Here is a 17,454-nt window from a genome sequence, read left to right as displayed (position 1 = left end):
GCGTCACCACTGCTCTAGAGTCCAGTGGCGACATGATTGGTGACTTGGTGGCTTAGATGCAGCTGCTCGGCCATGGAAACCCATTCCAGGGAGCTCTCTGCGTACTGTACGTGGGCTAATTGGAAGGTCACATGAAGTTTGGAGCTCTGTAGCGACGGACTGGGCAGAAAGTCTTTGCACTATCTGGTTCGGCATCCGCTGACCCCTCTCTGTCGATTTACTTGGTTTACCACTTGGTGGCTGAGTTGCTGTTGTTCCCAAACAGTTCACTTTTCTTATAACAAAGTTGACTTTGGAATATTTAGGAGCTAAACAATTACACAACTGGATTTGTTGCACAGGTGGCATCCTATGACAGTTCCACCCTGGAAATGGTTACTGAGGGGAGATGACGGCAACAGACAACAGAGTGCAGTAATGTGCAATGATATATATACAGTAGGGCAAAAAAGTATTTAGTCAGCCACCGATTGTGCAAGTTCTCCCACTAAAAGGCCTACTGAAATGAGATTTTCTTATTTAAACGGGGATAGCAGGTCAATTCTGTGTGTCATACTTGATAATTTCGCGATATTGCCATATTTATGCTGAAAGTATTTAGTAGAGAACATCCACGATAAAGTTCGCACCTGGAGAAAACCCCTGCCTCTACCGGAAGTCGCAGACGATGACGTCACAAGTTGATGGCTCCTCACATCTTCACATTGTTTTTAATGGGAGCCTCCAACAAAAACAGCTATTCGGACCGGGAAAACAACAATTTCCCCATTAATTTGAGTGAGGATGAAAGATTCGTGTTTGAGAATATTGATAGCGACGGACTAGAAAGAAAAAAAAAACGCGATTGCATTGGGACGGATTCAGATGTTTTTAGACACATTTACTAGGATAATTCTGGGAAATCTCTTATCTTTTTATTGTGTTGCTAGTGTTTTAGTGAGTTTAATATTACCTGATAGTCGGAGGTGTGTGTCCACGGGTGTCTTGACGCGCAGTGTCTCAGGGAAGTCGACGGCAGCTTTATGGACGGCACAAGCTCATCTGATCTCGGGTAAGAAGCGACTTTTTACCACAATTTTCTCACCGAAACCTGCTGGTTGTCATTCGGTCAGGATCCATGTTCGCTGTGATCCATAGTAAAGTTTCATGTTAATATTTCATCATTGATGTATAAACCATCAGACTGCGTGGTCGGTAGTAGTGGGTTTCAGTAGGCCTTTAAAAGGTCTGTAATTGTCATCATAGGTACACTTCAACTGTGAGAGACAGAATGTGGAAAAAAAATCCAGGAATTCACAATGTAGGAATTTTAAAGAATTTATTTGTAAATTATGGTGAAAAATAAGTATTTGGTCAACCATTCTGATGGAAGGAGGTTTTGGCTCAAAATCTCACGATACATGGCCCCATTCATTCTTTCCTTAACACGGATCAATCGTCCTGTCCCCTTAGCAGAAAAACAGTCCCAAAGCATGATGTTTCCACCCCCATGTTTCACAGTAGGTATGGTGTTCTTGGGATGCAACTCAGTATTCTTCTTCCTCCAAACACGACGAGTTGAGTTTATACCAAAAAGTTCTATTTTGGTTTCATCTGACCACATGCCATTCTCCCAATCCTCTGCTGTATCATCCATGTATAAATAAATGATAAATGGGTTGTACTTGTATAGCGCTTTTCTACCTACAAGGTACTCAAAGCGCTTTGACACTATTTCCACATTCACCCATTCACACACATTCACACACTGATGGAGGGAGCTGCCATGCAAGGCGCTAACCAGCACCCATCAGGAGCAAGGGTGAAGTGTCTTGCTCAGGACACAACGGACGTGACGAGGTTGGTACTAGGTGGGGATTGAACCAGGGACCCTCGCGTTGCGCACGGCCGCTATCTCACTGGGTTTCGCCGTCCCAAATGTTGTGTTGTGTTACGGTGCGGATGTTCTCCCGAAATGTGATTTATCATTCTTGTTTGGTGTGGGTTCACAGTATGGCGCATATTTGTAACAGTGCTCAAGTTGTTTATATGGCCACCCTCAGTGTGACCTGTATGCCTGTTGACCAAGTATGCCTCGCATTTACTTGTGTGTGTGAAAAGCCGTAGATATTATGTGATTGGGCCGGCACACAAAAGTGCCTTTAAGGTTTATTGTCGCTCTGTACTTCTCCCTACGTCTGTGTACCACTCCTTAAAGCGGCGTTTTAAAAATTCATAAATTTTACTTTTTGAAACTGATAGCGATAATTTTCAATATCACATTTTAAAGCATTTGTCTGCCAATAATATCGGCAGTCCGATATTATCGGACATCTCTACTGCATATCCAATACCTTTTTTCTAAGGACGTGTAGATATAGATTAAAATCACCTTAGGTCCCCTTTAGCTACATTTTTGTAACTCGGTTTCCGTCGACCGCCTCCAAGCTGCGCGATGAAACCCGGCAGCCGTCACCTCCTTGCCGCCGCTCGTTAGCGAGCGCCGTCGCCGCTCCCTTGAGCCGGATAGTTTTGATGTTTGCCTCTTTGTTTGTGTTTGTCCCTCGCTCCTCTTCCTGCTCCGCTCTCTGCCAATAAGCAGCAGGAGGGCCCACATCAACAAAACAAGCGTCGCTCGCTCCGTCTCTCCTCGTCTTAATGACGTCGCCGGTTTGCGTTCACTCGCAGCCTCAAGTGAAGGAAAGTGACATTTGCTTGTTTTACTTTTTTTTTTTAACCTTTCACTCTTCCATTGTCCGGCCTATCGAAAAACACGATGGTATCGCTTTGACGTCAACTGTTCAGACTCTCTGAGGCGTCGTTCACCTTCCACAGAGACTTCTCCATGGCTTCTGCATCTACTGAAGTCCAATATAAGTGCTGTATACAAAGAGTCATCTTTAGAAGACTAAACTAGATCTGTTTTAGTAGTAAGTAAGCAAACAAAGTGTCATGTTCCGTGGTTCGGATTATGTCTAGTTATGTTCTATTTTGTTTAGTTTCACCTGCCTCATTTGTTTGAATTCACGCACCTGTTGTTAATCATGTTAATCACTATTTAAGCCTGTCATTTTCTGTTGGTCGTGCTGGTGTTTGAACTCACGCACCGGTTGTTAATCATGTCAATCACTATTTAAGCCTGTCATTTTCTGTTGGTCGTGCAGGTGTTTGAATTCACGAACCTCTCGTTAATCATGTAAATCACTATTTAAGTGGGGGGGTTTTTTCCTTCGAAAATGCAAAAGAAGGGGACATGACCTGGCGTGAAGGTAAATACATGATTTTAATCTTAACTCAAAAGCTACAAACAAAAGGCACTCACAGTGGAGGCACAAAACTTAACGCAGGGAACAAAACTAATACTTAAACATAAAGTATGAACATAAAACAGACAACACTTACTGTGACATGAGCAAAGCAGCATGAACACAGAACATCAGTACGAACAATGGCATGGACAGAGCAAAAACAAGAGTGATGACACCAGAACGACCAACAGAAAATCCATCCATTTTCTACCGCTTATTTCCTTTGGGGTCGCGGGGGGCGCTGGTGCCTATCTCAGCTAAAATCGGGCGGAAGGCGGCGTACACCCTGGACAAGTCGCCACCTCATTGCTACAACATTCACTCTCACAAATCACACACTAGGGCCAATATAGTGTTGCCAATCAACCTATCCCCAGGTGCATGTCTTTGGAAGTGGGAGATGGCCGGAGTACCCGGACGGAACCCACGCAGTCGCGGGGAGAACATGAAAACTCCACACAGAAAGATCCCGAGCCCGGGATTGAACCCAGGACTACTCAGGACCTTCGTATTGTGATTCAGACGCACTAACCCCTCTTCCACCGTGAACAGAAAATGACAGGCTCCGCTGTGAACGGGACTCTCGCGACTGTGTTGGATCCATTGTGGATTGAACTTTCACAGTATCATGTTAGACCCGCTCGACATCCATTGCTTTCCTCCTCTCTAAGGTTCTCATAGTCATCATTGTCACCGACGTCCCACTGGGTCATTATTGTCACCAATGTCCCACTGGGTGTGAGTTTTCCTTGCCCTTATGTGGGCCTACCGAGGATGTCGTGGTGGTTTGTGCAGCCCTTTGAGACACTAGTGATTTAGGGCTATATAAGTAAACATTGATTGATTGATTGATTGATTAACAACAGGTGCGTGAGTTCAAACAAATGAGGCAGGTGAAACTAAAAGTTGTCACGGAAACGAAAACAAACCAGGGTGCTGCAAAAACCGGAACTAATGGAGTCAAAAACAAAACTAACATAACTAAACAGAACATGATCACAAGACATGACACAAAGGCTTTGATGGCAATAAAAACTTTCTTCACTTTCTAACTCGGCGGCTAGGGTATGCTGTAACAGTATGTGTCATTTCCCTTTCTATTATTTTGTCAAAACTATGACGGACAGACAGTAGGAAATGTGAAACGAAGTGAATTATATTTATATAGCGCTTTTCTCTAGTGACTCAAAGGGCTTTACATAGTGAAACCCAATATCTGAGTGGCACTGGGAGCAGGTGGGTAAAGTGGTCTTGTCCAAGGACACAACAGCAGTGACTAGGATGGCGGAAGCAGGGATCGAACCGGGAACCCTCAAGTTGCTGGCACGGCCGCTCTACCAACCGAGTGATACCGCCCCGATTATTGATCTACTTGTTCGTTTACTGTTAATATCTGCTTACTTTCTCTACCTACACTTCTGTTAAAATGTAATAATCACTTATTCGTCTGTTGTTTGGATACTTTACATTAGTTTTGGGTGATACTGCAAATGTTGGTATCAATCTGAAACCAAGTAGTTACAGGATCATACATTGGTCATACTCAAAGTTCTCCTGTGTCCAGGGACATATTTCTCCTGAGTTTATAAACATTAAAAAAAAATGACAAAAGATTTTGTAATAATGAAAACATCAACAATCGAGGTCCGTGTAGAGCTTCCCATGTCATTTGTTCACATTCAGGAGCGCCAGCCGAGTTGAGTTTTTCCTTGTCCCGTTGTGGGATCTGAGCCAAGGATGTCGTCGTGACTTGTGCAGCCCTTTGAGACACTCGTGATTTAGGGCTATATAAGTAAACATTGATTGATTGATTGATTGATTGATTGAATAGCTTGCTGTTAGCGGTTAGCTATCGTATATTCCTATCAATCAATTAATCAATCAATGTTTATATACATATATAGCCCTAAATCACAAGTGTCTCAAAGGGCTGCACAAGCCACAACGACATCCTCGGTTCAGAGCCGCGTAAGGGCAAGGAAAAACTCACAACCCAATGGGATGTCAATGTGAATGACTATGAGAAACATTGGAGAGGACCGCAGATGTGGGTGATCCCCGAAATGAGTTTCCTACGCCGGGTGGGGGGCTCTCGATTAGAGAGAGGGTGAGAAGTTCTGTCATCCGTGAGGAGCTCAAAGTAATGCTGGTGCTGCTCCACATGGAGAGGAGCCAGATGAGGTGGTCAAGATGCCATCCGAACGCCTCCCTAGGAAGGTGTTTAGGGCACCTCCGACCGGTAGGAGGCCACTGAGAAGACCCAGGACACGTCAGGAAGACTACTGTATGTCTCCCGGCTGATCTGGGAACGCCTCGGGATCCCCCGGGAGGAGCTGGACGAAGTGGCTGGGGAGAGGGAAGTCTGAGGTTCCCTCCTGAGGCTGCTGCCCCTGCGACCCGACATCGGATAAGCGGAGGAAGATTGATGGACGTCATAATTCCTCACATCGGCCCAGTATGTCCAAAATAGGAGCTGTTTGTACTATTCATGTGCTCGTCTTGATTCGGGGTTTGTTGAGATAATAAAAGGCAGAGCGCAGCATGGATGAACCCCCACCCAGCCCCACCACCCCCCCTCACCCCCACCCCGCCTTCCTCTAAAGCTGATTAGGCTGCGCATCTCTTTGTCACCCTGTGTGATTTCAGCATCCTGCTCGGCCCTCCGAGTGGAAAATTTGCCGAACTAAGTGCGCCTGGTAATGAGATCAAAAGGCTGTTTAAAATTCTGCCGAGTCGGCTGTTCAACTCCAGTGTCGCCTGGAGCTTCAGTGCACACGTACACACACACACACTTAAACACATAAACACTTTCTGAAGCGCACACACTTAGATACAGTCGCATACACACACTCAGTGGATGTGTTCTCACACACACACACACACACACACTCCAAACTAAAGTGAAGTTGATCAAAAGACATACCGGCAATGTTCAAGTCACATTTTAGCATTCGTGTTAAGATCTTGGTAAAGTGGGGGTGACCCCAGGATGCAGAGACGGGGGAGAGGGTGGAATTACAGAAATGAAAAAAATTAATTAGACAAAAAGGGATAACTATGGTCGATGGGGCAGAAGCGCACACCATGAAATCTGGACAAAAAAGCTTCCTCAGCGGTCGGCAGGAGAAAGGGCCAGGGCACACTGAGCATGGCAAGAGTCCAACAAAAGTTATCCTTTTTACTTCAGGGGGACTAGGGGATAAACGCACAGGAGGTTAGGGAATTCAGGACAAAGGAATGAAAACATACCAGGTGAATGCACCACAGGAGTACTGGAGATAATAACCGGCGAGGCCAAGCTGACGATGACGAGCCTAAATACTGGTGTGCTAATTGCGAGCAGGTGTGCCTCAAGGTCCGCCCCTCGCCGAGGACGAATCACTAAAAGCACAGGTGCAGAGAAAGGAGAAGGCAGGAAAACACTAAAAACACAATTTGTGCATGTCTTAAAACACAGAATGACCGCGTGAGGCCAATCATAAATTACAAAATAGATGTAAATAAGTATCTATGTCGAGTGTAAAATACAACGGTGCTGCTTTTGTTTTGAAAAGCGTTATTTGTATGACTTCCGTGTGGACGTATGCGCGTGTGTGATGTGAGTGAATGTGAACAGCGGCAATCACACATTACAAAATCATTTTTAAAAAACATCTATGTCGTGCGTGCAATACAACTGTGCTGCTTTTATTTTGAAAAGTATTATTTATGGGCGTATGTCCATGTGTAATTTGTGAGTGAAGCCCGAGGGTCAAAAAGGAGTTAGGACTTATCGTTAACGCGTAAACCATGTGGTCCTCTCCAAGGTTTCTCATTGTCACCCCACTGGGTTGAGTTTTTCCTTGCCCCCATGTGGGATCTGAACCGAGGATGTCGTTGTGGCTTGTGCAGCCCTTTGAGACATTTGTGATTTAGGGCTATATAAATAAACATTGATTGCCCGATTGTAGCTGAGATAGGCACCAGCGCCCCCCGTGACCCCAAGGGGAATAAGCGGCAGAAAATGGATGGATGGATGATCACGTTAACTCTGAGTCGTAAAAATATAAGAAAAAAGATCAAAAACACGTAAGGTGAAGAGAATCAGCACAAAATTCGATACAAAATGTGAAAAGTCAAAGTATGCCAGGGATATTTTGATATATTTTTTTTTTATTCCACAGACATATTAAATATCAAAAATGAGTACCGACTTTGTGTTATACATAACAAACTGTATCATTATTAGCATTGACATTTCAGCTTTTTCTAATGAAATTAACTCTTTTTGTCCTGCTGAAATAAGCAGGGGCGTCCATGATAGCGTTGTTTGGATGGCAACATTTGTTCCTCCAAAACCTGTGTGTACCTTTCAGCATTAATGGTGCCTTCACAGATGTGTAAGTTACCCATGCCTTGGCGACTAATACACCCCCACACCATCACAGATGCTGGCTTTTCAACTTTGCGTCTATAACAATCCGGATGGTTCTTTTCCGCTTTGGTCCAGAAGATACAAAATCTACAGTTTCCACCAAAAAATTGGAATGTGGACTCGTCAGACCACAGAACACTTTTCCACTTTGCATCAGTCCATCTTTGATGAGCTCAGGTGCAGCAAAGCTGGCCGTGTTTCTGGGTGTTGTTGATAAACGGCTTTGGCTTTGCATAGTAGAGTTTTAACTTGCACTTACAGATGTAGCGACCAACTTTAGTTACTGACAGTAGTTTTCTGAAGTGTTCCTGAGCCCATGTGGTGATATCCTTTACACGCTGATATCGGTTTTTTGATGCAGTATCGAAGGTCAAGGCCTTGCCGTTAACGCGCAGTGATTTCTCCAAATTCTCAGAACCCATCCATCCATTTTCTACCGCTTATTCCCTTTCGGGGTCGCGGGGGGCGCTGGCGCCTATCTCAGCTACAGTCGGGCGGAAGGCGGGGTACACCCTGGACAAGTCGCCACCTCATCGCAGGGCCAACACAGATAGACAGACAACATTCACACTCACATTCACACACTAGGGCCAATTTAGTGTTGCCAATCAACCTATCCCCAGGTGCATGTCTTTGGAGGTGGGAGGAAGCCGGAGTACCCGGAGGGAACCCACGCATTCACGGGGAGAACATGCAAACTCCACACAGAAAGATCCCGAGCCTGGATTTGAACCCAGGACTGCAGGACCTTCGTGTTGTGAGGCAGACGCACTAACCCCTCTGCCACCGTGAAGCCTTTTGATGATATTACGGACCGTAGATGGTGAAATCTTTAAATTCCTTGCAACAGCTCGTTGAAACATGTTGTTCTTAATTTGTTTGACAATTTGCTCACACATTTGTTGACAAAGTGGTGACCCTCGCCCCGTCCTTGTTTGTGAATGACTGAGCATTTCACGGAAGCTGCTTTTATACCCAATTCTGGCACCCACCCGTTCCCAATTAGCCGGTTCACCTGTGGGATGTTCTAAATAAGTGTTTGATGAGCATTCTTCAACTTTCTCAGTCTTTGTTGCCATGTGTGCCAGCTTTTTTGAAACATGCTGCAGGCTTCAAATGCAAAATGAGATAATATATTTGCTATAAACAACAATGTTTCTGCGTTCGAATGTTAAATATCTTGTGTTTGTAGTCTATTCAATTGAACATAGGTCAAATTTTTGGGGGGAAATTTACGATTATTTATGGTTTACACAACGTGCCAACTTCACTGGTTTCCGGTTTTGTAATATTTTGGTGCTCATGAGACGTTTTGCAACGGCAGTTGGAGGCATAAATTTACCAAAATTGTTAATATATTACTTTGGGTTTTAGTCGTTCATCTATCATTAAAACCATTTTTGTTAAATGAGAGTTAATGACGCTTTGTGAAAACTCCTCAATATCTCTTTTTCATTCCTTGAAATCATGAATGCCATGAAACTTTCAGCAGCGGTGGCGTTAGTCCTTCAGAGAGTCGACCTGCAGACGCAGCTGAGGGACAACTTTCCCCTCAGGTCCACCTCACAAGGAGCTCACTACTGACCTTAATCTCATTTTGGAGCCTCCTGCTAGGCCACAAATTAAATCAGCCCCCCGTGTGTGTGTGTGTGTGTGTGTGTGTGTGTGTGTGTGTGTGTGTGTGTGTGTGTGTGTGTGTGTGTGTGTGTGTGTGTGTGTGTGTGTGTGTGTGTGTGTGTGTGTGTGTGTGTGAAGAGGGCAATGCCATATGGCCTCGCTGATCATTAGTGAGGCTGCTGCAGGCAATGAACCGCTGGAGCTACTCCCTTTACACACATTACTCCACACACACACTCAGCAACTCGCTGAGTGTCACGACACATCGTGTTCAGAGGCTGTGAAGGGCCGGTAAGCTTCAGCTTTTGCACACACACACTTACAGACACTCCAGTGTGATGATGAAGGTCCTGCATGTCTCCACAGATGGTGATAGTCTGCTAAACTCTCCTTGGTGCCAGTAAATGTTGTGCAAGCCCGACCCAGACGGACCTGCCTCTGGGCGCCCATCATGACTCTGTGTGTGTGTGTGTGTGTGTGTGTGTGTGTGTGTGTGTGTGTGTGTGTGTGTGTGTGTGTGTGTGTGTGTGTGTGTGTGTGTGTGTGTGTGTGTGTGTGTGTGCGTGTGTGTGCGTGTGTGTGTGTGTGTGTGTGTGTGTGTCACCTTTCGGGGGACTTCTGACGGTATGGGGACGAAAAAAGGGAAACCTTTTTTAATGATATTCAGATCCATTCTGAAGACGCCAAAGTGATTTTTAAGCTTTGGCCCATAAAACATGTTTACTGGTTAGTTTAAGGTTGAGTCGTTTGCACATATTCCCTTTATTTTAAAAGGTCCTCAGTATTCACGTACAAATGTGTGTGAATTATGCAAAATTATTGAAATTTGATCCCGATGAACCATATTAACTCTTTTTTCCCCAGGGTCCCCAGTAAGAATGATCAGCACATTACTTCACCAATCCAGAGATTTAAAGACGTGTATTTGCTAACTGGGCAGTGGACATTTTACCAAATTTTTTGTATGGGTCCCCACAAGTCACGATCCCCATTCAAAATGATAACCTGTGTGTGTGTGTGTGTGTGTGTGTGTGTGTGTGTGTGTGTGTGTGTGTGTGTGTGTGTGTGTGTGTGTGTGTGTGTGTGTGTGTGTGTGTGTGTGTGTGTGTGTGTGTGTGTGTGTGTGTGTGTGTGTGCGTGCGTGCGTGCGTGCGTGCGTGCGTGCGTGCGTGCGTGCGTGCGTGCGTGCGTGCGTGCGTGCGTGCGTGCGTGCGTGCGTGCGTGCGTGCGTGCGTGCGTGCGTTTGAATGTACAAAACACATTTCTGTTGCTTTACCAAGGGGGACAAAAATGAAAGGATCTCATTGAAATGATGTCGATATTTTAGTTCTGGTCTATGCAGGAAGGTTTTTAGTAAAAATCAACGTTTACTCTAATCTCGGGGTGTCCAAACTACTTGTGTACAAACAAGCGTGGCCTGCCAGCGTCTTCAATTTTGGCTTAGTTTCGGTTTTCTCTAGTAAAGAAAGAAAAACATGTGTTATGGTTTACTAAGGGAGATGACGGGAGACTAACACCTGGTGGCAGTAGTGTACAGAGATTTATTATCCATCCATCCATCTTCTTCCGCTTATCCGAGGTCGGGTCACGGGGGCAGCAGCCTAAGAAGGGAAGCCCAGACTTCCCTCTCCCCAGCCACTTCGTCTAGCTCTTCCTGGGGGATCCCGAGGCGTTCCCAGGCCAGCCGGGAGACATAGTCTTCCCAACGTGTCCTGGGTCTTCCCCGTGGCCTCCTACCGGTTGGAAGTGCCCTAAACACCTCCCTAGGGAGGCGTTTGGGTGGCATCCTGACCAGGTGCCCGAACCACCTCATCTGGCTCCTCTCGATGTGGAGGAGCAGCGGCTTTACTTTGAGTTCCTCCCGGATGGCAAAGCTTCTCACCCTATCTCTAAGGGAGAGCCCCGTCACACGGCGGAGGAAACTCATTTCGGCCGCTTGTACCCGTGATCTTGTCCTTTCGGTCATGACCCAAGGCTCATGACCATAGGTGAGGATGGGAATGTAGATCGACCGGTCAATTGAGAGCTTTGCCTTCCGGCTCAGCTCCTTCTTCACCACAACGGATCGGTACAACGTCCGCATTACTAAAAAGGCGCCGCACCGATTCGCCTGTCGATCTCACGATCCACTCTTCACTCACTCGTGAACAAGACTCCTAGGTACTTGAACTCCTCCACTTGGGGCAGGGTCTCCTCCCCAACCCGGAGATGGCATTCCACCCTTTTCCAGGCGAGAACCTTGGACTCGGACTTGGAGGTGCTGATTCTCATTCCGGCCGCTTCACACTCGGCTGCGAACCGATCCAGTGAGAGCTGAAGATCCCGGCCAGATGAAGCCATCTGGACCACATCATCTGCAAAAAGCAGAGACCTAATCCCGCGGCCACCAAACCGGAACCCCTCAACGCCTTGACTGCGCCTAGAAATTCCGTCCATAAAAGTTATGAACAGAATCAGTGACAAAGGACAGCCTTGGCGGAGTCCAACCCTCACTGGAAATGTGTTCCAGATTTATTATATATGTGGTATATATATATATATATATATATATATATATATATATATATATATATATATATATATATATATATATATATATATATATATATTTACAATATTTACAATATAGGGCTTCACGGTGGAAGAGGGGTTAGTGCGTCTGCCTCACAATACGAAGTTCCTGCAGTCCTGGGTTCAAATCCAGGCTCGGGATCTTCCTGTGTGGAGTTTGCATGTTCTCCCCGTGAATGCGTGGGTTCCCTCCGGGTACTCCGGCTTCCTCCCACTTCCAAAGACATGCACTTGGGGACAGGTTGATTGGCAACACTAAATTGGCTCTAGTGTTTGAAAGTGAGTGTGAATGTTGTCTGTCTATCTGTGTTGGCCTTGCGATGAGGTGGCGACTTGTCCAGGGTGTACCCCGCCTTCCGCCCGATTGTAGCTGAGATAGGCGCCAGCACCCCCCGCGACCCCAAAAGGGAATAAGCGGTAGAAAATGGATGGATGGATGGATATTTACAATAAGAACACAAAACAATACTAACATTAAACCAAGGACATGAAGTGTGACAAAAACTCAAGTGTGTATGGTGTAAAACTATGTGTGTGTAGATTAGCTGGAGTGTCTTACCAAAGTGTTGGAGGTGCTTGTAGAGAGACGCGATGCAGGCAGAGTAGTCCATGTACGGAAGCGAGGAGTCGAGGAACAAAGGAGGCAGTCGGAGTCCAGAGGGAGATCCAGGGAAAAGGGTGAGATCACCTTAGAGACGACGGAGTGTACTACGGAGGGGAAACAAGAAAACACACTGAGAACACGAAGGGGCAGAACACAGGGAGAGCAGGATCGCAAAAAGCGGGATGGCAGCTTACTGAACGTCAGTTGAGAACTATATTCCCGCCCCGATCCTTGGTCCACTGGTCCACTGGTCCCCTTATACAGCCTCACGTCATCAGTCACAGGTGTGGACTGCGGCCAGCTGCGGCGGAGAGTGGGCGTGGTCCGCTTGAAGAGCGCGGGGGCGTGTCCGGGTGCGCTGTCAGCGGGCCCTCTGGGTGGAACCGCAGCGGAGGAAAATGCAAACCGCATGTGCCACCACAACATGGAAATTAACTTTATTATCATTGTACTTTGTATATTGTACAAAATGACAAAGGCTGTCCTTTGTCACCGATTCTCTTCATAACTTTTATGGACAGAATTTCTAGGCGCAGTCAGGGTGTTGAGGGTATCTGGTTGCAGGATCAGATCTCTGCTTTTTGCAGATGATGTGGTCCTGATGGCTTCATCTGGCCAGGATCTTCAGCTCTCCCTGGATCAGTTTGCAGCCGAGTGAGAAGTGATGAGAATCAGCACCTCCAAGTTCAAGTCCATGGTTCTCGCCCGGAAAAGGGTGGATTGCCATCTCTGGGTTGGGGAGGAGACCCTGCCCCAAGTGGAGGAGTTCAAGTAACTAGGAGTCTTGTCCACGAGTGGGGGAAGAGTGGCTCATGAGATCGACAGGCGGATCGGTGCGGCGTCTTCAGTAATGCGGACGTTGTATCAATCCGTTGTGGTGAAGAAGGAGCTGAGCCAGAAGGCAAAGCTCTCAATTTACCAGTCGATCTACGTTCCCATCCTCACCTATGGTCATGAGCTTTGGGTCATGACCGAAAGGATAAGATCACGGGTGCAAGCGGCCGAAATGAGTTTCCTCCGCCGGGTGGCAGGGCTCTCCCTTAGAGATAGGGTGAGAAGCTCTGCCATCCGGGATGAACTCAAAGTAAAGCCGCTGCTCCTCCACACCGAGAGGAGCCAGGTGAGGTGGCTCGGGCATCTGGTCAGGATGCCCCCCGAACGCCTCCCTAGGGATGTGTTTAGGGCACATCCAACCGGCAGGAGGCCACGGGGAAGACCCAGGACACGTTGGGAAAACTATGTCTCCCGGCTGGCCTGGGAACGCCTCGGGATCCCTCGGGAAGAGCTAGACGAAGTGGCTTGGTAAAGGGAAGTCTGGGCTTCCCTGCTTAGGCTGCTGCCCCCGCGACCCGACCTCAGATAAGCGGAAGAAGATGGATGGATGGATGGAATCTCATTTTTAGTAGGCCTTTAACAAGTGTATCTTCATAAGTTCGTCCACTATAACATTAATAACTGTTTAAACAGTAACACTGTGTTTGAATATTTTATTTTAACAAGTGGTTCTTTGGCGTTCCACTCGTGTCAGAGTTGGTACCAAGCATGGCGCCATGTGGTCCCGTGAGGGGCTTTTAAGAGATACTTTATCTGATTGGTCGTGACTACAAGGCGCCAACTCTGAAACCGATTCGTCCATAGTCTCTCCATCTACGGCTCTGACCAGGGTACCGCCATTTGAGAATCGCCGGTCTAAGTGGCCTGTCCTCCCCGCAGGTGCCAACGCCAAGCTGCGCTACCAGATCGCGGCGGGAAACACCATGGGCACCTTCGACGTGGAGCCGGAGGTGGGCACCATCTTTGTGGCGCAGCCGCTGGACTACGAGATGGAGCGGCGCTACGACCTGCGGCTGGTGGCCTCCGACGGCAAGTGGGAGAACGAGACGCTGGTGGTGGTGCAGGTGGTCAACCGGAACGACGAGGCGCCCGTCTTCACCCGGACGGAATACCACGCCGTCGTCACGGAGGAGCTGACGGAACTTCCTGTTTTCATCATGGAGGTACACAATGAAGTCACTATCATTGCCATCCATTTTCTACCGCTTATTCCCATTTGGGGTTGCGGGGGGCGCTGGCGCCTATCTCAGCTACAATCGGGCGGAAGGCAGAGTACACCCTGGACAAGTCGACACCTCATCGCAGGGCGTCACTATGATTGGATGGTACTAAAGATGAGAATTCATAAAATGTTTCCGGTTCCGATTCTGCTTGTTTCTTATCGATTCTCATTTGAACAAAAGGAGAAAAAAAACGTGGATTATCATCAGTTTTGTTTAGTTAAGAACAGTGGTTCTCAAACTTTTTTTTTACTAAGTACATTGGATATTTCGGAATGTGTATATATAGAAACACAATACGATGATTTGTAAATCCTTTTAAACAGAATTTAAAAATTTTAAAAAGTTGGCACAGGGGCATTTTTACCACTGTGTTACTTGGCCTTTCCTTTTAACAACACTCAGTAAATGTTTGGGAACTGAGGAGACCACGTTTTTAAAGTTTTTCAGGTGGAATTCTTTCCCATTCTTGCTTGATGTACAGCCTAAGTTGTTCAACAGTCCGGGGTCTCCATAGTGCTATTTTAGGCTTCATAATATTTTGAGGTCTGGACTACAGGCAGGCCAGTTTAGTACCCGCACTCTTTTACTACGAAGCCATGCTGTTTTAACACGTGGCTTGGCATTGTCTTGCTGAAATAAGCAGGGGCGTCCATGAAAACATTGCATATGTTGCTCCAAAACCTGTATGTACCTTTCAGCAATAATGGTGCCTTCACAGATGTGTAAGTTACCCATGCCTTGGGCACTAATACACCCCCTAACCATCACAGATGCTGGCTTTTGAACTGTGCGCCTATAACAATCCGGATGGTTCTTTACCTCTTTGTTCTGGAGGACACGACGTCCACAGTTTCCAAAAACAATTTGAATTGTGGACTCGTCAGACCACAGAACACTTTTCCACTTTGCATCAGTCCATCTTAGATGAGCTCAGGCCCAGAAAAGCCAGCAGCGTTTCTGGGTGTTGTTGATAAATGGCTTTGGCTTTGCATAGTAGAGTTTTAACTTTCCCTTATAGATGTAGCGACCAACTGTACACTGAAAAAAGTGACTTTTTGGAGCTGTAAACTCTATTAGAGTAACTGTCATAATTTATACCTAATATTTTTAACATTCAGTAAGAACTACAGTTTCTTAAGTAAAATTAAACATATTAATAACGTAAAACATGAATTATGGGGGAAGAGTAAGTTTCACTTATGTTTCCTCATACTATTTAAATGTTTAATAGTTGTACGTACATAAACCTAAAAATATTACATAAACTTTACTCTGAAAATCTAGTGTTTTGAAAAGCATGCACGACGACGCATGCGCACAGCACAACAGGCTCTGGCCGACTGGCTCTGCTCCGGCCGTTAGGATCACTTCACAGAGCACTGCAAGGTGGCATTATGGGTAATTCTTATCTTGCGTTTATAATGTGTTACAGAGTCGATGTTCTCCAGAAATGTATTTGGTGGTTCACAGAGTTTGGCGCATATTAGTAAGAATTTTAAAGTTGTTTATATCACAACCGTCAGTGTAAAAGGTATGGCTGTTGACTAAGTATGCATTGCAATCACGTAGACCAGTGGTCCCCAACCACCGGGCCGCGGCCCGATTGGTACCGGGCCGCAGAAGAATTTTTTATAGAAAAAAAACTAATAAGAATTTTTAAAAAAAAATTTATCAAATCAACATAAAAAACACAATATATACTTACAAATAGTGCACCAACCACAAAAACCTCCCTTTTTCATGACAAAAACGTCCCTTTTTCATGACAAAGAAGAAAAAAAAAAAAGGACAAACCCCACGCGGGACAACAGCGCTGCTGTTCCTCATGCTTTCAGTCAAAGCGGCTACAAAGAAACTAGTTAGGTAGAGCTTGCGTTCTTGCAGATGGATCACTGTGGAGGTCTTGCACCTTCTGGTTCTTCGGACCACCTAGAAGAGACATGACAGGCTCGACGGTTTTGCGATTAGGTTTGTTTTTCAGTTAACTTCTCATTCTGCTTTTCAGCAATCGCCTCTCGTGACGGTCTCGTTCCTCGGGTTGCTTTTCAGCCATCCCCTCTCTCTCGACCATCGACTCCAACTTCTCCAAACCACTTCCTTCCCGGCTGGTGAACAGATAAAGTTAAAGTACCAATGATTGTCACACACACACTAGGTGTGGCGAAATTATTCTCTGCATTTGACCATCACCCTTGATCACTCCCTGTGAGGTGAGGGGATCAGTGAGCAGCAGCGGTGCCGCGCCCGGGAATCATTTTTTTGTGATTCAACCCCCAATTCCAACCCTTTAAGCTGAGTGCCAAGCAGGGAGGTAATTGTTATAGTCTTTGGTATGACTCAGCCGGGATTTGAACTCATGACCTACCAATCTCAGGGCGGACACTCTCCCCACGTGGCCACTGAGTAGCCTAAAACATAGCATAAACGCGCCCGAATTGTTAGGATCGGATTGGATGGAACCCAAGGATGCAGAGATGTATAGGTTGTAGACAAAAGTTCTCCCTTTATTTTGGGCGGAAGGTGGATGTAGCTGAAAACGCGCCATGAAAAAACTACTAAGATAAATGCCAAAACTAAACCAAAAGCGCTAAACAAGACCAGGTATAATACTAACAGAGATAATGTAAAACAAAGGAGCAAAGTACAAAAATAAAAACGCTAGACGAGGCTAGGAAAAATACTTTGAGAAAGAAGTGAAACATCCGAGGTCGGGACGCGGGGGCAGCAGCCTAAGAAGTGAAACAGAAAAACAAAATGTAAACTAAAAGCGCTAGTCAAAGCTAGGTAAACAGGCAAACCTGTGAGATGCACGAGCCAAACAAGCAAGTGGAACGAGAGTAGGAGACACGCACAAAGCTACAGCAGTAACCACAAAGTTCCGGCGCTTACAGGCCGTCAGCACCC

The 17,454-nt window shown here is 46.2% G+C and overlaps 1 protein-coding gene across 1 annotated transcript in view; it reads left to right on the top strand.

The window, feature by feature from the left end:
• Positions 1–17,454, top strand: part of si:dkey-22o22.2 (neural-cadherin) — a 294,515-nt gene that overhangs the window by 213,297 nt on the left and 63,764 nt on the right. Inside the window, exon 17 of the mRNA XM_061915447.1 lies at positions 14,207–14,490. Coding sequence (XP_061771431.1) covers positions 14,207–14,490 — 284 coding nt within the window. The remainder of the gene's footprint in view (positions 1–14,206; positions 14,491–17,454) is intronic.

The sequence above is a fragment of the Nerophis ophidion genome, linkage group LG11 (genome assembly GCF_033978795.1).
Source record: "Nerophis ophidion isolate RoL-2023_Sa linkage group LG11, RoL_Noph_v1.0, whole genome shotgun sequence".
Taxonomy (NCBI): domain Eukaryota; kingdom Metazoa; phylum Chordata; class Actinopteri; order Syngnathiformes; family Syngnathidae; genus Nerophis; species Nerophis ophidion.
Note: the sequence above shows the minus strand (reverse complement) of the source record. Positions and strands in the feature narration are given on the sequence as shown.